The sequence below is a fragment of the Mercenaria mercenaria genome, chromosome 16 (genome assembly GCF_021730395.1).
Source record: "Mercenaria mercenaria strain notata chromosome 16, MADL_Memer_1, whole genome shotgun sequence".
Lineage (NCBI taxonomy): Eukaryota > Metazoa > Mollusca > Bivalvia > Venerida > Veneridae > Mercenaria > Mercenaria mercenaria.
In genome coordinates, this window is record NC_069376.1 from 1911134 (window position 1) to 1936455 (window position 25322).

The 25322-nt window shown below is 37.2% G+C and overlaps 1 protein-coding gene across 1 annotated transcript in view; it reads right to left on the bottom strand.

The window, feature by feature from the left end:
* LOC128549404 (uncharacterized) overlaps positions 1-25322 on the bottom strand; it is a 502205-nt gene extending 476883 nt beyond the window's left edge. Inside the window, exons 1-3 of the mRNA XM_053526041.1 lie at positions 24588-25322; positions 23693-23851; positions 13142-14189 (exon numbers count right to left, since the gene is read on the bottom strand). Of these exons, the coding sequence (XP_053382016.1) occupies positions 13142-14189; positions 23693-23851; positions 24588-25127 (1747 nt within the window). The 5' untranslated portion in view covers positions 25128-25322. The remainder of the gene's footprint in view (positions 1-13141; positions 14190-23692; positions 23852-24587) is intronic.

Genomic DNA, 25322 nt, shown 5'->3' on the forward strand with positions numbered 1-25322 from the left:
CCCTAAAATGTTAACAACAAACTTTGTCCTCTTTCTATTCAGTATGCAAAGAAAAGTATGAATTAAGGTACCGCCTGGATTATAGGGCCAAAATAATTTCCGCCAGCTGAATGATAAAGGAATGCTTCAGCTTAAGCCACCAACGTGAGCTGCAAATAAAAAAAAGGATAAATTTCCAATTTATCGAGCATGATCTCATATTGAGGCCTTGCCATAAATAAAGTTAGCGAAATATTTCTTGTAGTATATTTCTACCTTTACTGTTACATTTCATTAACCAAATTTTTTAGATGTATAACCGATTTTATAACGCAATATATGATATATATATGATATCTTTTTAGATCGGCGAACATCGGCGTATGCCGGATAGACCCGGGAAGTGCCGGAAAACCAAACGAACGCCTAGCCTGGTGAAAACAGACAATTTATATTGAGCCTTTTACCTCTAAATGTAGTAATGCAGGATGTTTTACAAATTTAAAACTTCTCAAACTTTGCAAAATTAAGGTCCGTGAAGCTGGCAGTGGGTTAGGCATTAGGCATTCAGATAGACATTCGAAACGAATGCCTCTCAGAGAGGCATTAGGCATTCAGATAGACATTCGAAACGAATGCCTCTCAGAGAGGCATTAGGCATGCGGATAGACATTCGAAACGAATGCTTCTCAGAGAGACATTAGGCATTCGGATAGACATTCGAAACGAATGCCTCTCAGAGAGGCATTAGACATTCGGAGAGACATTCGAAAAGAATAGGCGAATGCCTATCTGAGAGGCTTAGACATTCGGAGAGATATTCGAAAAAAATAGACGAATGCATATCCGAGAGGCATTAGACATTCGGAGAGACATTCGAAAAGAATAGACGAATGCCTATTTGAGAGGCATTAGACATTCGGAGAGACATTCGAAAAAATGGTGAATGCCTATTTGAGAGGCATTAGACATTCGGAGAGACATTCGAAAAAAATAGATGAATGCCTATCGGAGAGGCATTAGACATTCGGAGAGGCATTCGAAAAGAATAGGCGAATGCCTATCTGAGAGGCATTAGACATTCGGAGAGACATTCGAAAAAATAGGTGAAGTCCAAAAGGGGGCATAATTTGGCCAAAATGAAAGAGTTATGGGACTTGCTGCTATCAACTGGTTTTATAACCCCGAAGACACATGTGAAGTTTCACATCAATATCTGCATTAGTTTTGGACTTGCATGTAAAACTTTAACCAAAATTGTTTAAGTCCAAAAGGGGGCATAATTTGCTCAAAATACATGTCAGAGTTATGGGACTTGACCCAGAGAGGTTGGTAATTGACTTAGAAAAAGAATAAATAAGTTTCAAAGCTATATGCCTTTAACTGATGGCTGTATGTACTTGCATGCAAAAACTTAACCAAGGTGTGACGCCGACGCCGACACCGACGCCGACACCGACGCCGACGCCGACGCCAGGGTGAGTAGAATAGCTAGACTATTCTTCGAATAGTCGAGCTAAAAACTGTCACAGGAAATGGTACCTTCCTGTTTGTGACCCAACTTGAAACAGCTCTGGATGACGAATGATAGCTACAAGTGTATGTCGCCACCGGGCTCGAACCAGTGACCTGAACATGTGGGTCTAGATTTCAGCTAGTCGGGGTAACAGTAGACTGAGTAGCTGAAGTTGTAAAAATATTATAGTGGTAGTGGAAATGGATGCAGAAATGATAAAATTGAGCCATTTATCTATTTACATTTTTTTCAGTGAAATACTGAAATTTATCAGTGATAAAATGTTTCACGCAGTGCTGTTTAATGCCCCTTTCTCCAACGTTTCCAGAAATTGTCAAAAATCGTGGATCGTAGTTTTGCCCGCTTGTGGCCGCAGAATATCGTCAAGATTTGAATAAATTTTGTAGAGGTCCACTAGGCAATAATACATGTCAAATATCTAAGCTCTAGGCCTTCTGCTTTATTTTTAGAAAATGTTTGAAGATTTTTCTATGTAAAGTCAAATGACCCCTAGGGTGGGATCAATTCTGACCCCGGGGTTCATGATTTGAACAAATTTTGTAGAGCTCTAGGCCTTCTGGTTTATTTTTCGAAAATTTTGAAGATTTTTCTATGTACAATCAAGTAACCACATGGGGTGGGGTCAATTTGACCCCGGGGTCATGATTTGAACAAATTTTGTAGAGGTCCACTAGGCAATGCTACATGTGAAATATCTAAGCTCTAGGCCTTCTGGTTTATTTTCTGATTTTTTTTGAAGATTTTCCTATGTAAAATCAAGTGACCCCTGGGGCGGGGCCAATTTTACCGCGGGGGTCATGACTTGAAAAATGTTTGTAGAAGTCTACTAGGTAATGTTACATATTAAATATCTAAGATCTAGACCTTCTGGTTTATTTTTAGCAAATTTATGAAGATTTCCCTATGTGCAATCAAGTAACTCCTGGAGCTGGGTCAATTTTACCCTGGGGGGTGGGGGGGTCAAGATTTTAACAAATTTTGTAGAGGTCCATTAGGCAATGCTACATGTCAAATATATAAGATCTAGGCCTTCTGGTTTATTTTTTAGAAAATTTTGAAGATTTTTCTATGTAGAATCAAGTAACCCCCATGGGGCGGAGTCAGTTTGACCCAGAGGGTCATGATTTGAAAAGTGTTTGTGAAATATCTAAGCTCTAGGGCTTCTGTTTTTTTTTTAGAATTTTTTTTTGAAGATTTTCCTATGTAAAATCAAGTGACCCCTGGGGCGGGGTCAATTTTTACCCGGGGGTCATGATTTGAACAAATTTTGTAGAGGTCTACTAGGCAATGCTACATGTCAAATATCTAAGCTCAATGCCTTCTGGTTTATTTTCTCATGTTTTTTTGAAGATTTTCGTATAGAAATCTATGTAAAACCAAGTGACCCCTAGGGCGGGGTCAATTTTGACCCCGGGGGCATGATTTGAACACCTTTAGTAGAGGTCCACTAGGCAATGCCACAGGCCAAATATCTAAGCTCTAGTGCTTTTGGGTTTTGAGAAGAAGATTTTTTAAGATTTTCCTATGTAAAATCAAGCGACCCCTTGGGCAGAGTCGATTTTGACCCCGGGGTCATGGTTTGAACAAACTTTATAGAAGTCCACTAGGCAATGCTTCACACCAAATATCTAAGCTCTAGAGCTTCTGGTTTTTGAGAAGAAGATTTTTAAATATTTTCCTTTCGGTTGCCATGGCAACCAGAGTTCTGCATGGAATTCAATTCTTTGAACAAATTTTGTAGAGCTTCACCCAAGGAACATTCCTGTGAAGCTTGGATGTAATTGACCTAGCGGTTTATGAGGAGATGTCGTTTAATGTAAAAGTTAATCGACGTACGACGGACGCCGGACGGTGAGTGATCCAAATAGTTCACCCTGGTGAGCTAAAAATAAATCCAAGTTAATATAGGATTAAAAACGTAGTCTGAACGCATTTGATCAAATTTGAAAGCGCTCTTTCTAGATGTATACATAAATATTGCGGTAATAATGCAAACTGTTGTTTGTTTTTTAAATGAATGGATTCTCCCTCCCCCCCCCCCCCCCCCCCCCCCCAACCAATTTTTGAATAGTAAATAGTTGTAATATTTTTGTAATATATTTTTTAAATATTTTTAAGTCAACACTGATGTCTATGAGCTCGCTTTGAGGATTTGCCTTTTTCCATATGACGTTCATACAGTTTGGTATCGACCTACTGCACTGATCCGTCGAGCCATTAATGTCATTCTTTTGTTGCTCTGAATTATGTATACACGTGGTTTTATCTTTAATTTGGTATTCACCTGGCCTGGATTACTTTTATTTTTACTGTGTAGTAGTATTGGAACAGGGAATGACGACTGAGTGTCTGTGCTAATTTCATCTTGCCAAAACAAAATTGATGCCAAAGACACGTCAATGACGTCAGAAGTCGTTAGAATATCTTGACATTCAGATAGATATTTCTTGCATACCATACTGGGATTTCCGGTATTTTAACCGGTGCTGGAAAAATCCATTTTACACCCCGGGGTGTAAGATGGCTCTGGTGTTATAAATGACGTAACACGAACTACATATATGTAGAAGATTTATGAAGTAATTTATATTTCATTTAAAAAAAAAACGGAATAAAAAGCTAGTACCTTGAGAGTTCCTCTTTTTTTCTGAGTATATTTCTCAAGTTATTTTATCAAAAATTCATAACGTTACGTTGTAACTGATAAAAAAAACCGGAACTTAACATTGTTACTTATCTTCCAAACGTCATGACGTATTTCCTGCTTACGGTCGTTGGTTTCCCGCGCTTTGTTTAAATACGCAGCTATAAGAAAAAATCTAATAAAGAAAGCCATTCGATTGATTTTATTTTCATTTCCTTAATTGGTATTCAAGAAAATGATTCTCTTTATCACACTGAGGCAATCATGTAGCAGCTTCCAAATGTGAAGCAACAAAAATTAGACTGACACATGTTGAGACTGACATCACACTGACACAATTTTCGTCATACTGTGGCTTTCTAGCTTGATGATGGAGGAGACCCCGTGTTCCCTTTTGTGCATTATTCAAGGGAAGAGACAAGTTGTCATGCGCAGGAGATAGTATGCGCGCACGAGATAAAATATCGAAATCACAAGTGGAGATGCCATGCGCTAGAGATAAGATGTCATATGCTCGATATAAAACGTCGTGGGCTCATGAATAGATGATTTAATCTAAAATAAATGTCTTTTCTCTTAAAACCTAACATCGTATAACATAGTGCTGGTATCCTTATAATATTCACACTGTAAAGTTCGATCTTGTTTGCACACAGGCATTTTTTATATAAAGAATAAAGACTTTAAAAGTATGTCAACATTCAAATTATTTCTATCTTTTTTTCAACGGGATGAACTGCCTAAATTGGCATCTTTTCGTGACCGTGAGCAGTGTATATATAAGTGATATCAGAAGGTCACAGAAAGCAAACAACAATGAAGTCATTGTCATTATATTTTGATAGGAATTGTCATTATATTTCTAAATATCGTATCTGTGTAAACTCCTGAGTTGTTGAAATTTAGAATTGTGCAATTTCATTGAACACGTTTAGAATGCACTTGTAAAACATAAATTTGATAAGTTATACTTGCAGCTATGTTACACCTCTAAATGGTAGCAACACATTTTGGTAGTCACTACCAAAATTCAGCTGAGTTTTGGTAGCGACAAAATGCGTTGCAAGGGTGCATACGATGTGTTAAAGATCATGGAATGGAACGGAACGTAGTTTCAAATTGGTAGTTTTTTCTCCACCAGGGGCTGTGTTCAGTTTTACATTACGAACAAAAGAGAGAGATAAAAGGAGGGAATGTATCCTATAAAAATGGTGAGGAGGGGGTTCGGCGTTCCCCTCCCGAGATATAGTTTTCATATAAAAAAAAACAATAATAAAATGTAGATTCCTGAGCGTGTGAAAGGGGCCTCAAGCGACGCTTCCTATGCAATAACATCGTTATTGTTTTGTTGTTTTAGTGTGCTCTCGGAGGTGTTATCCACCGAGATATATTTTAAAATACGAAAATGTTGAATTCTGTAAAACGAAGTATAAATGCGGGGAAGGAACGTGTGTTTCCACCTAGATATTTTCCACCTAAACATCCCACATAACATAAATGGTGCTTTCTCCGGCAAAAAAGTGTTTGTTTTTTTCTCTTTAAAGGTGAGGGGCTTCAATAGTGCAGTGAGTGGTATGACGACGCATGGAGATTGTGGTTTCTGTGTGTATGGGTAAAACTATACCATTTACTCAGAAATAAAGCTCCCTCCACAATCAGGTATACAATTTCATGTATCTTATTATTTATCTACATACAGGGTGGCGAATCACGTGATCGTTGTACTCTGGGACGATCCGGCTGATTATCAAATTTGCCCGAGATGTTAATATTCTGACCAAGTTTTGGTGAACAGTGGATACGAACTTCTCAAGTTAGATATCTGCGATTATAGAATACTGTGTTCTCCTTCGCATGCAAGATATTTCATAGAAATTGGTTGAGAAATAAAAAACTTACACTGATTTAAAGATTTGAATCGGCGACTTTTGTTGATAATTTCTTCTTTGCGGAATAGCGATATGACGTACAACGATCACGTGATTCGCGACCCTGATGCGAATAATTTTCTCTAAATATTTATCGCAGATTTTGGCCTTTTCTTCATTTGTATACGACGTATTATTAGAAGACCTGCAGAGGCTGGGGTAGGGCGGGCGGCTCCAAAAGTTGTTCGCTATCTAACTTGAGAAGTTCATATCCAATGTTCACCAAACTTGGTCAGAATATTAACATCTCGGGCTAGTTTGATAATCAGCCGGATCGTCCCAGTAGTTCTGGAGTTACGCCCCTTTGATCGCTCAAGATTTCTGGTGGATGAAGGTTTCATGTCTACTGAAATGTATTATACAACCCGTCTCATGTAACCTTTTCTCGTGAATCTCCTGAATTTTAATCTCGAACGGTTTATATTTACTTATGAGCGTTTGTAAAACCTGTGCCAGAGTCATGCGAACGGCATATCAGATAATTATGGTGAACAGTTGTGCCAAGTTCCTTCAATATCTCTCGATGTATGTCAAAGTTAAGAGTTGCATTGACCTCTCTCACGTGTGTTCCATTGGTCCTGCTTGATTGAATCTAGGGCCCTTACAGTTTCAAGGTCAAAAGGCCAATATCGAATGAGCGACTTAGTTCCATCATGAATATCTTTAAGATAATACTGTCCGTTTGTCGCAAAATATTTTTCTTGTAAATCACGAGGTTATTAACAATACCATTTTGCGTTGGATGTGTACATATTCAACGCATTTTGATACTACATTCCTGTAAACTACCAAACTGTATTGAGTGTAACACATTATTGTAGTGGCTACTAAAACTCGGCCGAATTTTGGTAGTGACTTTTCCCCCATTTTTTTGCTACGAAAATGAGCTGATGCGTGGGTGGGGGATGGTAGGGCAACAACACGAGCGAGAAATGTCACCTGGGTAGAACAAGGGACCTTCGATTAGACAGCTGGATGGCCTTATCACATGAAGAATTCAGTGCCACGAGAAAAGCTCGAATTCACATCGGCGAGGCGCAAGTGATAGCGATCTTAACAATTCGGCCGTGTAGGCCCCTGAAGTATGTAGTATACCTCGTCACCAAACAACCAAAGCCTATCTGACGTTATATATTCCTTTTGAAAATTTACTGGTGCCTTAAACATGTTTTAGTCAGCTTAAACACTCGACATGCCAATGTCACATATTCTAAATGCAAGCAGCATACTAGACAAGACTGACTAAGGGGAAGACTCAAACAAAGGATAAAAGAATCTTTTTATTTCACAGATTAAGCTTTTATATTTATTTCAGCTGTAATATATCAAGAACCATTCTTTAATTTCAGTTTCCATGTGTTGGGACAATAGCATTAAATTCTATATTGTTAACTTCTCAATGTGCTGAAAGTAGTTTTCTTTAATTTTAGTTTCCATTTGTTTTGGCATTAACAGTTGAAATCTCCATCTATATTTTTTAGTTATTTTATGTATGGAAAAGGTAAGAATATCTAACATCCATCTATTGATTTCAGCTGCTCTTAATATATACAAGAGCTCATAGAACACGAAATGCGCCCTCACCCCACTGATGCATTCAGTAACTGCACAAAGAGCAGAAATTATATGCTCACTGTAAACAAAACAAATGTTCTACTGTTCTGGTTCAATGCGACTTTGACCTTTGGTCTATTGACCTCAAAATAATCTGCTGGTCATGATGAACTTCCCCATTATGTTTGGTAATATTAGGCCTAAGCGTTCTCAAGGTATCGTCCGGAAAGGGTTTAACTTTTCATGGTCAATGTGACCTTGACCTTTGGCCTACTGACCTTAAACTCAATAGGGGCTATCTACTAGTCATGACCAACCTCCTTTATTAAGTTTTATGATCCTAGGTACAAGCGTTCTCAAGTAGTTGTCTGAAAACGATTTAAATGTTCTGGGTCAATGTAACATTGACCTTTGACTTTCTGACCTCAAAATTAACAGAGTCATCTGCTGGTCTTGATGAACCTCTCTAGCATCATTCATGTCCCTTGACCCAAGCGTTCTCAAGTTATTTTCCATAGAAACAGTATAACTGTTCCTGGCAAATGACCTTGAATTTTGACTTAATGACCTCAACATCAATGGGGGTCAACTGCTGGGCATGATCAATCTCCATTTAAGTTTTCCTGACTCAGGCCCAAGAGTTCTTTAGTTATCACCATTTTTCTGTTCATGGTAACTGTGATCTTGACCTTCGACCTACTGATCTAAAAATCATTACGGGTCATCAGCTTGTAATGACCAACCTCCCTATCAACATTCATGATCCTAGGCCCAAGTAATCTTGCGTTATCATCCAGAAACCGTTTAACTGTTCTGGGTCACTGCGACCTTGATCTTTGACATTATGATCTCAAATTTAACAGAGGTCATCTGCAGGTCATGACAAACCTCTTTATCAATTTTCATGATCCAAATCCAAAGCGTTCTTGAGTTATCATCCTGAAACCGTTTAACTGTTTAGAATCACTGTGACCTTGACCTTTAACATACTAACCTCAAAATCAAAAGAGGTAATCTACTGGTTATGACCAGCCTTCTTGTCAATCTTCATGATCCTAGGCCCAAAAGTTCTTGCGTTATCATCCGGAAGCCGTTTAACTGTTCAGGGTCACTGTGACCTTGACCTTTGACATACAGATCTCAAAATCAATAGAGGTCATCTGCTGGTGATAAACAACCTCCCTATCAACTTTCATGATCCTATGTGTAATCATTCTTGAGTTATCATCCGGAAACGGATTGGTCTACATACCAACGGACCGACAGACAGACAGACAGACAGACAGACATTTGCAAAACAATATACCTCTCCTTCAAAAGGGAGCATAAAATGACTTTTATTATTTAGTTTCTCTTTGTTAAGGTAGTGCAAATTATTCTAAAATTCTATCTATATTGTAGTTACTCCCTCTGTAGGATGCTGAAGAAAATTAAACATCAATGCGTTGATTTCAGTTCCATTGAAAACAGACAATGACTTTTCTTAAAGACGTTTGTTTTGTTATTCAATTCGCAGATTAAGACAATTATTCCGCTTCCGTATTAACATATCTATCTCGAAATAAAGTTTGTCGACAACTTTTCAAACAACCAAACTGCATACACTTTTTATTTGACGATTGTAAAATTATCTCGACAGTGCGAGAAAAAAATGTCGAAATGCAATGAAATTTTTTTATTGCAAACTGTTGACATGTTTAAAACGTAACACGTGGCCCAAAAACACTTTCTGACAATAATGGTCAATAAGCACATTTTCAACGATTTGACGAAGTTCCAAAAATCTACATATCTACCTCACTGTACCGGTAAGGGGAAGAAACACCGTGTTGGAATTTGTCTTCATATAGATTTACCCTTGCTCCATTACGGACTCCTGCAGGATTTGTGTTTATTCCGAGGCCAAATATTTTTCGTAAATGAAAAGCTGACAAGCTGCTAAGGCCGAGGTATTTTTAAATCGTTCAAGTAAGTTGAAAATTGACTTTTTATTTAAAAAATCATGCTTATAAATTCAGACGGGGTGATCCTTGCCTATATACTAATCCAAATGCGACATTCGTTGCAAGATATGCCTGTTTACATTTATTTCCTTCCTTTCCGGGCAAAGCTGAAAGTTGTATGACGTCACTAACGTTGTCGTCAAAAACATACATTGCTGGGCCTCCTGGCCCGGTGTTCACAAAGCATTTTTCGATCTCAGCTGAGTTTGAGTTTGAAATTTTATTAACAGTTTTACTAAAACTTTAAGACTTAATTCCAGATGAAACCGATCATCAATACTGAAAAATCATTAGAAAATCGTTATTAACTTAAAATTTAGCTTTAAACATGCTATTTAGCTATAAGTGACAAATAAAGTTTCATTATCAAACTCAGCTGAGACTGAAAATGTTTTGTGAACACGGGGCCTGAGGATATCTCTTCTTAGAAGAATAAATTTATCTTTCGTGTTTAATGTAGTTTCATTTTTTTTTTTATCTTTTACGTTGATTTACGTTATCTTTTACGTTATCTAATACGTTGATTTATTTGCATTTGTTTAAACAATATCGAACAAAAGTAACACTCATCTGAATTTTTTATGGAAAAATCATTCTTATTGCAATTATCATTTTCATGGATAATGTAGAACAGATAAAAAGCTGAAATTGTGTGCCTTAAATACTTTAAATATTTCAAAATATCACTATGTTAACAATTTTAGAGTATAGTGCTAGTATATAAGTACCATCTTATCACCTGAATCAGAAAAATAGGAACAATTACAAATCAAACTGTGAACATTTTTGTAATGTTTCCTTGTACCGAGCTTTATTCTCCAAAATGTATCAATTACCCTAGTCTGTCATCTATTTTCACACATTCTGTATGACGTGTATGTAGGCTTACATTTAACCCGCAAAACTTTAAATTCTAGAAATATTTGGCAAAAATGGCTTAGACCAAAAATGCTCAGAATTACATGCTTTGTGGTTAAACAAAGACGTGATTTTAACGCTACAATGTGTTATTGCAGAATTTGATTAAACTCATGCTAAAAAATCAAGTTGTACTTAAAAATTATGCAAATAGATCAGGTAGGGTCGTGCGGTCGATATTTTGCAACACTGATCTGAAAAAAAAAATATCTCAATAAGTTTTCATAATAAGGGTCTACAGGAAAATCTGAATCTTTATATCAGTTTTGCGCACAGATTTTTTTCCATTAATGTGGGAAAGTCGTAAATAAACTTATGACCTTTAATATGGTTAAATAAAATGTATAGGACAGTGTACTTATTTTTGAAATATTTACCCATAATTTAAGTAACTTAAGCATTTAAAGACATTTTTTTGAATTATTTAACTTTATAATATTTTAACTTTAGACAGACAGTACCGTTTAGGTATTAAATTTACTTACCGTATGTCTCTGGTTTGTAAAATAATTTTCATTTCAGTTCAATTGCAGAATAGGGGCAAGGGATAGTTAATTTGAAAATTCCACAATTCTGCGCTGGTACCAGTGCGAAAAAAAAATCATGAAAAAATCCAATTCTGACAAATTCAAGGCAAGTATTGAGCGAATGTATTGCATAGACTTAGCACCTCATTATGTGACATTTTCAGACTGTCGATTCTGTTGCTTCTGTGTTAAAAACGAGTAAAAGACAGGATTCAGGACACTAAATTTTAAGGCAAAATGGCCCAAAATGCACATCTTGGGCGACCTGTACCATATTATCTGCAAATGACTGACCTAAAACACATGTATATTTTTAAAGCATGTGACCAGACAAAAATAATGTTGGGAAGAAAAGTGTCTCATAACCGTTTACTTTTTCCGCTATTTTGAGCTGAATCTGGATGGATGAATGACCATTTCGATTTCGTCTGAATTCCGTTACCTCAGGTAAGATTTTAGACCCGACCGTCTACACGGAGCTAGGAATATCGATTCAAGTACATTAAAGTGCATCTGTCTATTCTATTTAAAACAAGAGCTGTCGGGGGACAGCAACGCTCGACTATTCAACAGCCTTGTCGATTGATTGAATACGAAAGTCGAAAAAGGGGCATAATTTAAAAAAAGCAAAATAGGGTTATGGAACCTGCACAGTGCTTATCAGCTCATGACAGTAGACAAGTGTGTGAAGTTTCAATCCATTCCCATTAGTGGGTACTGGGATACCAGCTTACATATAAAAATTTAACCCAAAACTCCTAAGTTTAAAAGAGGGGCATAATTTTGTACAATGCAAAGTTGAGTTATTGATCCTTTGCACTGCATGTCACATCATGACAGTGAACAAGCATGTGAAGTTTCAATCCTTCCCCATTAGTGGATACTGAGATACCAGCTTACATACAAAAACTTAACCAAAAATTTCTATGTTGAAAAATGGGCATAATTTTGTAAAAAAAAGCAAAATAGAGTTATGGGACCTGCTTTGTGCATGCCAAATCATGACAGTGAACAAGTGTGTGAAGTTTCAATCCATTCCAATTAGTAAGTACTGAGATACCAGCTTACATACAAAACCTTAACCAAAAAAATCTAAGTCGAAAAAGGGGCATAATTTTGTAAAAAAGCAAAACAGAGTTATGCAAGTTGTGCAGTGTAAGTCAGTTTATCACAGTAAATAAGTGTGTGAAGTTTCAATCCATTCCCATAAATGGTTACTGAGATACCAGCTTACATACAAAAACTTTACCAAATCGGGACGCGGACACGGACGCCGGCGCATGGGCGAGTCCAACAGCTCTACTATTCTATGAATAGTCGAGCTAAAAACGAACCCGGGCCAAATGCGAAACTGGCCCCTGACACTGAAGTACCTTCACGGCCAGTGGTGCAAAAGGTGAAGCTATATTACTATTCAAACAACATTCAACCAAACAGATTTATTCCCCTTACATTGCATTTAAGAATAGGAATGATTCAATGTAGTTTACACATTTGATACAGTTTACTGTTTTCTCTGTTTACATTATTAACGGTATTACGTATATTTATTTTCATGCATTCATAACAACAAATTGCTCGCTGTTATGTTCCTTAATTTTCCGATAAGTAAGTTTGTAGGGTTATTGTACTGGAACACTATGTGCTAGAATGGTTATGGCCATTTATTGTTTCCAGTCATTTTCATTATTATTCTCTTTATAACAACTTTATAATTACTTCTTTTTTACCTGGTGGAGAAGCTTTTGACTAATCGGATATTTTTTTCTTATTTTCTGCACACTGGTGAAGATCAACGAATTTTCATGTTTTTAACATGCTTACACGTTCAAATAAGACCGGTACTTTATGATTATATCAGGATTTAATTCGGTTTTCAGAGAGGGGCGCATACAAATCAGACAGCCGGTTGCTCACAAAATGTTGTATAATCAAATCTTTCAAACGATCCCTTGGAAGCAAAGAATGCAACAAAAAAGTAGAATAGCAGACTAGGTTTGATTTAACTTGTTTATGAGAGGTAATAAATTATACAGAGAAAATACACTTACCATTCTTCAATTTGTTGTATATATCTTCTTTGCTTTCTGTTTTTGTCTTCTCAATCTGCTCTAATACTTCATCTCTTGCTCCAGCTATTTGTTCTGCAACTTCACCAGCTTTTGATGCAATTGCTTTCGCATGAGTATTGGCTTCCGCTTCAATCGTATTAATTCCAGCAGTGGCCTCTGTTTTCAACCTTTTAACTTCTTGATCAGCCACATCTACTAACTTTCCCTTAACAGTATGTCCTTCTGCAACTATATCTTCTTTTTGTTTTTCTCCTTCTGATGCTATTGTTTTCACCTGAGTATTGGCTTCCGCTTCCATCGTATTAATTCCAGCCGTGGCCTCTGTTTTCAACCTTTTAACTTCTTGATCAGCCACATCTACTAACTTTCCCTTAACAGTATGTCCTTCTGCCACTATATCTTCTTTTTGTTTTTCTCCTTCTGATGCTATTGTTTTCACCTGAGTATTGGCTTCCGCTTCCATCGTATTAATTCCAGCAGTGGCCTCTGTTTTCAACCTTTTAACTTCTTGATCAGCCACATCTACTAACTTTCCCTTAACAGTATGTCCTTCTGCAACTATATCTTCTTTTTGTTTTTCTCCTTCGGATGCTATTGTTTTCACATGAGTATTGGCTTCCGCTTCCATCGTATTAATTCCAGCCGTGGCCTCTGTTTTCAACCTTTTTACTTCTTGATCAGCCACATCTACTAACTGTCTCTTCACAGTATGTCCTTCTGCAACTATATCTTCTTTTTGTTTTTTTCCTTCAGCCTGGACGTCTTCAATCGATTTCTTTGCTTGCTTTTCTATTTCATCCATTGCAGATTTGTAGGCTTTCTCTAACTGAGACATTGACGCTTTCCCATGTTTGTCAATTGTACTGACAAATGTTTTTGTGAGTTTAATAATTTGTAACGTTTTCATTTTAGCATTCTTCATGTAATCTTCTTTTGCAGTCCTTATTTCATCTTGAACTGCTTTACCAATATCATCAAGCACTTTCCGGACATCGTCTTTACCAATGACTAGGGTATCATTTTGAAGCTAAAATATATTCAAAAAAGATTGTAGCCAGATATCGAAAGATGGTGATTTTTATTTAACTTTATTACAGTTTTTGATATATATATTTGCAGATAAATATTTATAACAATACGCTATGTAAAAATATATAGTGGATGATAAAATGTTTGAAAATTTATTTTCAGTATTTGTAACTACATGTACATATAAACATAAATAATGCAAAACACTAGGTTGAAGATTTTCTTTAGAAAAGCGTATGTTTTCCAATACTACTTCATCTATATAAGATGATGAATAGATAAACAATTTCTGTCAATAACAGAAATACAATTTCCTAGTGACAGACGCAAGTCCTGTCATATTCAAATAAAGCAAACTCGACGGGATTAATAATATCTGTCATGTGTTTACGAATCGGATAGAAATATCCGTCCCGAGGGCACCTGCGCATTGGGCGGTAATGAGGCTTGCCGAATTACCGCCCATGCGCAGGTGGCCGAGGGACGGATATTTCTGTCTGATTCGTAAACACATGACTGATATTTTTTCTTGCATATCGTATACATGTTAGCATTTTATTCTGGCAGACGTTTTTCTTGCATACCGTATTTTACAAAAGGTAGAAATAGTTTCGTTTTAGCACTCTTTCTTATAGTGGAGAATGAACACAAAGTGCGGGAAATTAACGTCCGTAAGCAGAAGTGACGATATGCACAATAACAAAGTTCCACTTTAGTTTTGTCGTTTGTAGCGTAACGTTATGTTTTTATGGTAAACAAACGTATTTTGAATCGAGAAATATACTATAAGGAATGGAGAGAAACTATCAAGGTACCTGCTTTTTTCGTATTTTACATAAACAATATATTATTAGTGTATGAACCGGTAGTTGTCATTAACAGCACGAGAGTCATCTGGCATCGGGGTGCCAGATGGGTTTTGCCGGCATGGGTAAACTAACCGGAAACGCCAGTCTGATATGCAAGAAATTAGAAGTTTGACTCTAACAAAAGGACTATATGGCTCGTAATCGCATACATGAGCTTCAGAGCTGAAATAGTTTTAAGAGTGTGCAATTCTGAAAGACGACTATAATATGCTTCAAGTGGCAACGAAATATATCGGGAAAAGGAATGAAAAATAAATGTTTGGTGGAGGGAGTGCATGATCGGGAAGGTGCGGTCGACTGGCTACAGGACAGAAGATGGTGTAGAGTAAACATTAGCATGCCGATAAATATTTATTAAAGGTTTGAAAAAAAAAACACAGAAAAAACTGGTGGTGGGGAGCTATACAGGGTGATCAAGGTGTTTGGGGTGACCGGGTTTGGGTAAATAACTTCACATCTTGATTTTTTTGTTGTTTTTGGATTTAACGTCGCTCCGACACATAATAGGTCATATGGCGACTTTCCAGCTTTAATGGTGGATGAAGACCCCAGGTGCCCCTCCGTGCATAATTTCATCACGAGCGGGCACCTGGGTAGAACCACCGACCTTCCGTTAGCCAGCTGGGTTGCTTCCTCACACGAAGAATTCAACGCCCCGAGTGAGGCTCGAACCCATATCGATAAGGGACAAGTGATTTGAAGTCAGCGACCTTAACCACTCGGCCACGGAGGCCCCCTCACATGCTGATAATAAATTGTACCTGTATAAGTAAATGTAGAGCAAGAGGCCCCTTGACAAATATTATCTAAGCTCTGGGCCATATGGCTTGAAAGAATATATATTTTTAAAGTTTTTTTTTAAAGACTACCCCCACAATTCTTCTTTACATAGGTCATGTGGTTTTGTACAAGATTTTCAAGGTAAACGTCATATACAAACGAGCGCATTCTTTCAAACAACATATGATCACAGGGCGGGACCATATTTGACACTAGGGGAACAATTTGAACATTCTGTGTAGAGAACCTCTAGATGATGTCACATACCAAAAATCAATGTCCTAGTCTCTGTGGTTTTGGACAAGAAGATTTTCGAAGTTTTTCTTATAAATTATTAGTCTATATAAACATGTGACCTCCTGAGCGGAACCATATTGGACACTAGAGAGATAATCTGAACAGCTGGTAGAGAACCACTGTATGACACTAAGTTGCAAATATCAGTCATTTGATCTGTGATTTTGGAGAAAAAAGATCTAATGACATTCCTTCCAATTGCCGTGGCAACCACAGTTCTGCATCGAATTAAAGTCTTTGACACAGTTATGAAGAAGACCATCCAAGGATCATCCCAGACCTGTGAAATTTCGTGTTATTTTTTAAAGAAAAATGTGGACGTACGTACGGACCCTGAGCACTTTGTGAGCTAACACCAAGGTTCTCTGTTGCTCTATTATAATAATGTTTGACAACACTACGTGCGAAACACGCTATATGATGTGTGGTGTATGAAATTGTTAATGTTTCACTGTTATTCCACACCAAACTATCGCCAGTCGCTAATCATCTCTTTTTAAATAAATAAATAAATACATCAATAAACTAGAAATGTGTTCATAGGACACAGATGCCCCCACTACATGACATTAAAATGACAATTTTTTCCCAGGTCAGGGGCCAGAACTCCTACAATGTTAAATGAATCCGGATGCGAAACCCTAGGTGCACAACTGCACATGCTGACCAACATTCCTGTAAACTTTGGTGACTCTAGGTCAAATACTTTTGGAGCTACGCACGACACAACATTAAAATGACTAATTTTTTACTAAGTCAGTGTCTATAACTCCTACACGACTGAATGAATCCGGATGCGAAACCCCAGGTGCACAACTGCATATGCTGACAAACCTTCTTGTAAACTTTGGTGATTCTAGGTCAAATACTTTTGGAGCTATGCGCGACACAACTTTAAAATGACTCATTTTTTACTAAGTCAGGGTCCATAACTCCTACACGACTGAATGAATCCGGATGCGAAACCCCAGGTGCACAACTGCATATGCTGACCAACCTTCTTGTAAACTTTGGTGATTCTAGGTCAAATACTTTTGGAGCTATGCGCGACACAACATTAAAATGACTAAATTTTTACTAAGTCAGGGGCCATAACTCCTACAAGACTAGATGAATCCGGACGCGAAACCCCAGGTGCATAACTGCACATGCTGACCAACATTCCTGTAAACTTTGGTGACTCTAGGTCAAATACTTTTGGTGATAGGCGCGACACAACATTAAAATGACCAATTTTTTACATAGTCAGCCATAACTCCTACATGACTGAATGAATCCGAACGCAAAACCCAAGATCTATATATATGCACAACTGCACATGCTGACCAACATTCCTGTAAAGTTTTGTGACTCTACGTCAAATACTTTCAGAGCTACGCGCGACACAACATTTTCGGAAGGACGGACGGACGGACGGACGGACAAGAGCAAATCTATATGCACCCCCCACCCCCCCAAAGTGGGGGCATAATAAAAACAAAAGAAAACTAGAATTGTCACAAGAGTGACGAATTATACCCCCATATTATGGTATTGTCACAGGACTATGCTAATGTCAAGCCAAACTTGCCTGACCTTTGAACTCCTAACCTAAATATCAATACAAGTCATTTGTTAGTCATTATCAACATTCCTATGAGGTTTCGTGATCCTTCGCCTAAACGTTCTCAAATTATTTTCCGGAAAAGTTTTCATGTTCCAGGTCACTCTGACCTTTGACCTTTGGAACTCGTAATCAAAAGGAGCCATCTGTTGGTCATGACCTACCTCCCTAATAAGTTTTGTTATCCTATTCCAAAGTTGTCTGAAATTAGTATCCAAAACTCGTTTTAAATATTCCGGTCACTGTTTCATTGACCTGTAACCCTTTAACTGCAAAATCAAAAGGGGACATCAGCTGGTCAAAGCCAACCTCCCTATCAATTCTCATGATCGTCGGCTAGAACATTCTCACGTTATCAATTGGAAACTGTTTAACTATTTTGTGTCATTGTGACCTTGACCTTTGACCTACTAACATTAAAGTCAAACTTCACCTGTATTTTATCATGTTACACCCTTGTATAGAAATATGATCCTACACCAAAGCGCTCTCAAGTTATCATCCGCAAACCGTTTAACTGTTTCGAGTTAATGTGACCTTGACCTTTGACCTACTGATCTCAAGTCGAACTTGACCTACACTTCATGATGATACATCTGTGTACAAAAACCATGATCCTAGACCCACACGTTCTTAAGTTATCTCCCTGAAACCATTTAACTGTTCTGAGTCACTGTGACCTTGACCTTTGACCCCAATGTCAAATTTGACCTGTATTTTATGATGATACACCTGTGTACCAAAATGTATGATCCTAGGTATAAGCGTTCTCAAGTTATCATCCGGAAACCGTTTAACTGTTAAGGGTCACTATGACCTTGACCTTTGACCTACTGACTCAACAGTCAAACTTGACTTGCATTTTCTGATGTTACACCTGTGTACAAAAGTTATTCAAATCGGTCAAGTCTTTCAAGAGTTATCATCCGGAAACAATAAAACCATCGGACCGACCGACAGACAAGCTCACTCCTATATATACCCCCGCTCCACCACCACCACCCTCCACCTCCAAACTTCGTTTTGTATGGGTATAAAAACATTTTGTCTTGAAATTACGCCCAAAGGCGGATTCTACATGTTTCCTATGCATATAGCCCCTCCGAAGCTAATCAACCATACAAAGCAACTCACAAACTGTTACATTTTAGTTAATCTATTAAATAATACCTGATGCACGTTTTTTGACATTTGCTTTACAGTTAAACAAACGTAATCTGCATTTTATTGTCATATAATATACATATTTTAACCCGTATAACTCACTTAAAATTAAATATTTAGAGAGAAACAAAGTTTCCTCTTTTAACGGGTTAAATCCATTTTATAACAAACGACAAAAACAAGAGATCACAGAGTGATCTTGGCGCCCACCAAAAAGAGTACAATAGTGCTTATATTTCTTCAAAGTCAGGAGAAAAAGTAAATATTGTAAGCATAATTTTGAGAAAAGTATCATCATCTTGGTTTCCGTTTGCTAATGTTTCGATAAATCAAAGCTATACTTTGGTGGAAATGTTCGTATGCTCATAGTTTGATGTAGAAAAAATGTATCTGATATCAGAAAGATACATAAGCAAAAGTCATTTTATTACTCTTGCCAAAACTGTTTCGTGACGAATTAACCCACTGCCTTTAAGGAATCAAATTGAAGAAAAACCTGTCAGTTTAATAAATTCACAAGTCACACTAAAAAAAACAACAGCAAACAAGAGGGTCATGGTGACCAGAGTAATATGAGCTACATATTTTAAATGTCAAACTGATGATTTTTAGAAATGTCTGAAATATTTTCTGATGTACAATCAAAAAACCCTTAGGGCAGGGCCAATTTTACCCCGAGGGTCATGATTTGAACAAAGTTTGTAGAAGTCTACTAGGCAATCTAAGATCTAGGCCTTCTGGTTTATTTTAGAAAATTTATGAAGATTTCCCTATGTACAATAAAGTAACCCCTGGAGCTGTGTCAATTTGACCTTGAGGTCAAGATTTCAACAACTTTAGTAGATATCCACTAGGCAAGGCTACAGGTCAAATGTCTAAGCTGTAAGTCTTCTGGTTTTTTTTTAGAAAATTTTGAAGATTTTTCTATGTAAAATCAAGTGCCCCTGGGGCGGGATCAATTTTGACCCCGGGGGTCATGACTTGAACAGATTTTGTAGAGGTCCACTAGGCAATGCTACATGTCAAATATCTAAGCTCTAGGCCTTCTGGTTTATTTTTAGATTTTTTTTTGAAGATTTCCTAAGTAAAATCAAGTGGGGTCATGATTTGAACAACTTTAGCAGAGGTCCATTAGGCAGTGCTACATGTCAAATAACTAAACTCTAGGGCTTCTGTTTTTTGAGAAGAAGATTTTTTTAAGATTTTCCTATGTAAAAACCAATTGATCCCTGGGGCGGGGTCAATTTTGATCCCAGGGGTCATGATTTGAACAAATTTTGTAGAGGTCTACTAGGAAATACTACACGTAAATTATCTAAGCTCTAGGCCTTCAGGTTTATTTTTAAAGAAATTTTGAAGATTTCCTATGTAAAATCAAGTGACCCCTGAGGCGTGGTCAATTTTGATCCACGGGGTCATGATTTGAACAAATTTTGTAGAGGTCTACTAGGAAATGCTACACGTAAATTATCTAAGCTCTAGGCCTTCATGTTTATTTTTAGACAAATTTTGAAGATTTCCTATGTAAAATCAAGAATTTTGATCCAAGGGGTCATGATTTGAACAAATTTTGTAGAGGTCTACTAGGAAATGCTACATGTAAATTATCTAAGCTCTAGGCCTTCAGGTTTATTTTTAGAGAAATTTTGAAGATTTCCTATGTAAAATCAATTGACCCTGGGGGTCATGATTTGAACAATTTTAGTAGAAGTCTATTAGGCAATGCTACCTGTCAAATAACTAAGCTCTAGGGCTTCTGCTTTTTTAGAAGATTTTTAAAGATTTTCCTATGTAAAATCAAGTGACCCCTGGGGCGGGGTCAATTTTGATCCCAGGGGTCATGATTTGAACAAATTTTGTAGAGGTTCACTAGGAAATGCTACACGTAAAATATCTTAGCTTTAGGCCTTTCGGTTTAATTTTAGAATTTTTTGAAGATTTCCTATGTAAAATCAAGTGACCCCTGGGGCGGGGTCAATTTGACCCTGGGGGTCATGATTTGAACAACTTTAGTAGAGGTCTATTAGGCAATGCTACCTGTCAAATAACTAAGCTCTAGGTCTTCTGCTTTTTGAAAAGAAGATTTTTTAAGATTTTCCTATGAAAAATCAAGTGACCCTTGGGCTGAGTCAATTTTGACCCTGGGGTTATGATTTGAACAAATTTGGCAGAGGTAAACTAGACAATAGTACATGTCGAATATCTAAGCTTTAGGCCTTCTGGTTTATTTTTAGAAAATTATGAAGATTTTTCTATGTACAATCAAGAAACCCCATGGGGCGGGTTCAATTTGAGCCCGGGGGTCATGATTTGAAAAAAAAATGTTGAAGTCTACTAGGCAATGCTACATGTCAAATATCTAAGATCTAGGCCTTCTGGTTTATTTTTATAATATTTTTTTAAGATTTTCCTATGTAAAATCAAGTAACCCTTGGGACGGGGTCAATTTTGACCCCGGGAGTCATAATCTGAACAAATTTTGTAGAGGTAGATTAGGCAATGCTACATGTCAAATATCTAAGCTCTAGGTTTTCTGGTTTATTTTTAGATTTTTTTTTTTAATTTTACTATGTAAAATCAAGTGACCCCTGGAGCGGGATCAATTTTGACCCCGGGGGTCATGATTTAAACACATATTGTAGAAGTCTACTAGGCAATGATACGTATCAAATATCTAAGCTCTAGGCCTTCAGGTTTATTTTTAGAATTTTTTATTGCAGATTTCCTATGTTAAATCAATTTTGACCCTGGGGGTCATGATTTGAACAACTTTAGCAGAGGTCTATTAGGCAAGGCTACATGTCAAATAACTAAGCTCTAGGACTTCTGTTTTTTTTTAGATGAAAGTTTCTTAAGATTTTTCTATGTAAAATCAAGTGACCCCTGGGGCTGGGTCAATTTTGATCCCAGGGTCATGGTTTGAACAAATTTTTTTAGAGGTCCACTAGGAAATGCTACACGTGAAATATCTAAGCTCTAGGCTTTCCGGTTTAATTTTAGAAATTGTTTGAAGATTTCCTATGTAAAATCAAGTGACCACTGGGACGGGGTCAATTTTGAGCCAAGGGTCATGATTTGAACAAGTTTAGTAGAAATATATTAGGCAATGCTACATGTCAAATAACTAGATTCTAGGCTTCTGCTTCTTAAGAAGAAGATTTTTTAGGATTTTCCTATGTAAAATCAAGTGACCCCTGGGGTGGGGTTAATTTGACCCCGGGGTCATGATTTGAACAAGTTTAGTAGAAGTATATTCGGCAATGCTACATGTCAAATAACTAGATTCTAGGGCTTCTGCTTCTTAAGAAGAGGATTTTTTAGGATTTTCCTATGTAAAATCAAGTGACCCCTGGGGCTGGGTCAATTTTGATCCCAGGGTCATGATTTGAACAAGTTTAGTAGAAGTATATTAGGCAATGCTACATGTCAAATAACTAGATTCTAGGGCTTCAGATTTTTTAGGGTTTTCCTATGTAAAATCTAGTGACCCCTGGGTGGAGTTAATTTGACCCCGGGGTCATGATTTGAACAAATTTGGCAGAGGCCCACTAGACAATGTTACACACTATCTAAACTCTAGGGCTTCTGGTTTTTGAGAAGAAGATTTTAAAAAAAATTCCTTTCGGTTGCCATGGCAACCAGAGTTCAGTGTGGAATTCAATTCTTTAAACAATTGTTAAAGAGGACCATCCTTCGAACATCCATGTGGAGTTTCATCAAAACTGGCCTGGTGGTTTAGGAGGAGATGTTGTTTAAAGGAAAGTGTGGACGGACAGACGGACGGTGAGCGATCATAATAGCTCACCCCGAGCACTTCGTGCTCATGTGAACTAAAAATACAGTTTAAAAAAAGCTTGAGGTAAAAGAATAAATAAAATTATATGATTGCATGATTCGACTTAATAGTTAGTTTATTCTTTTTTACAATAAGTTGTGTTTAAGGTATCCGTTCCACAGTGATTCGTGCATATTACTATGTCATCTTATTTACTTATTCTTTTTTAGCAGACACAACTCTTTCATATGGTATGTTACGAAAAATCATAGGGTCGTCAGGCGTCGGAATGTTACCTATTTGCGGATCGGGTACCTAAACATTTCCAAAGTATTAATCACTGTACGTAATTTCTAAAGTATGGCTAGAAGAGTTATCCAATGTACATGCATGCTTGGTACACAATCATGTTGCATGTAAGAGGTATACATACATACAGCATTGTACAGTCAACACAATTACTGGTCTAGCATCGTCTTTAATAATCAATGCACTAGAAAAAAATCTAAAGATAAGCAAAAGTACTCTCAGCTGGCATAATGCTTACGCTGTTCTCATCATGTCTATACGGCTTCCTGAAGATCAAACAATTAGCTTTTGAAGAGTAATTCGAACAATTTTTTGTTTGTTTGTTTTGGGTTTAACTCCGTTGTTCAACTCTGTATCAGTACAAACCGCAAGTAACTGCCAACTTCTCCACATGAATAAGAGGCGGAGGACAAATGATTTCGGACACAATGTCGTTTATCAAATAGTCACGGAGAACATTCTCCCCACCCGAAGATCGAACTCACGATCCAACTATCCGTAGACAAAAGCTCTACCTGCTGAGCTAAGCGGGCGGGCCCTTTTTTGTGACGGATAGAAAAACAGGCATGTGTACCAGCTACGTTACATCTCATCGCATACGAAGATGCAATAATGATTGTGTCCTTTTGTTTCTATACTACTACTAGTGAAACTTATAGTTTTGAAAGGTTCTTCGGAATCCAAACAACTACAATAACACCAACCTGTAATAATTTCGTTTTAGCATTCTGTGCATCGGTATTAGCAGACAGATATGCAGGATCTGACAGCAAATTCTGTAAGACACTAAAACAGTGTTGCAGATCTGTATCTTCCATCTCTAACTGTGGGCAATGTCGAACTGCTTTGCCTACCTCTCTACCCTGTAAACAAACGAAACAAATAATTGTTTCAGAAACAAAATACAACATGTATAAAAATAATCCAACTCGCAAGTATTTATTTAAAGGATGCATTTTTTTTTCATATGTTTCTGTCGTGTTTTTGTGTTTTTATGAAGACTGCAGCAAAATGTTGTTTTTTTTCTTAAAAATTTGATAATACGATAAGTGACAGGCCTATTGTAAATAATCGTTAACGCTCGGTTTTCCATTCCATATTTCAAGGAAATTAATGTAAATCCTTGAAATATCTTTATAGTTTCTTTTGGGAATTAAGACAGAGTGCGAAATGGTAGTGGTTATGTTGCGTATTTGAAAATCAAACGATCTTGATCGTTTTACCTTAAGTGTGAACCTTGAGCTTTGTTTGTGGCCTTGGTCGTAATAAAGAACATACATTTATAGTCCTTTTATATCGTTTTATGTAGCACGTAATTTAATTATCGATCTATGCATGGACAAATAATTGACTGGATTAAAAAAGACGAAGAAATATTTGATCTTGACCTTCGCGCCAAGGCCATGTATTTAGGGACACATCATTTTGTTATGAGGAGCATTTATGCTTCATTGATGGCAGTGTTACCGACTCGGTTAATACCAGAATGACCGTAGGAATTACTGACTAACGGATGGATAATGCGCGCACAAATGACTTCTGAATACAGGAACAAAAATAGTTCTGAAATTTAGTCTTATCAAACTCATGAAGTGTTACCTGTTCAAAGATATTGTTCTTGTTGGAAATTTTCGACTGAAATGCTCCATAGTTCAGGATAACACTGATGATCCCATTGAAATCTGTGTCTGCAGATTTCGTCGCATCCTTGTATCCGTCTGGTGGCATAAAACATTTAGCAACCTCCCATGGGTTGCTACACCATTGGGTAGCATCAGTGTTTTTATAGGACGGACCATAATATCGATGTGCATGCTGGATCTCGTTTTTAAAATTATGACATATCTTGTTAGGGCAGCCAGACGGGAGATATTGCGTGGCAGAATTTCTATGGAAGTTACAATTTCCACGTCTTGCATTACAAATCCTATTCGTAGGGCAAACAACAACATTTTCTGTGCAACAACTAGAACAGGTGGTACCAGCAGGTAGTCCATTGTTGTTGCAAATGTCACTCAAACATTTCTGCTGGAACTGTTCTATTTCATCATAAACAAAAGGCTCAATACCTTCTTTAGTTAATAATACACCTAATCCAGCCTTAATCCAATTCTTGAATTTGGTTCCTGATACAACCATCGTATCCAAAACGTTAAGTCCACGTGCGGTTGCACATGTCGCATTAGTTTACTTCATTTATTCCTTTAAACTTGGCAATTTTAATTCAGTTTAAGTTTAAATTGCGCGAGGGGTCATCTTACTCTGTCATTATCTTTAGGTACGACAGCCAGAAATACCTTTCTCTTTTTAAATGCAATGCTTCTTTCTGTTCAG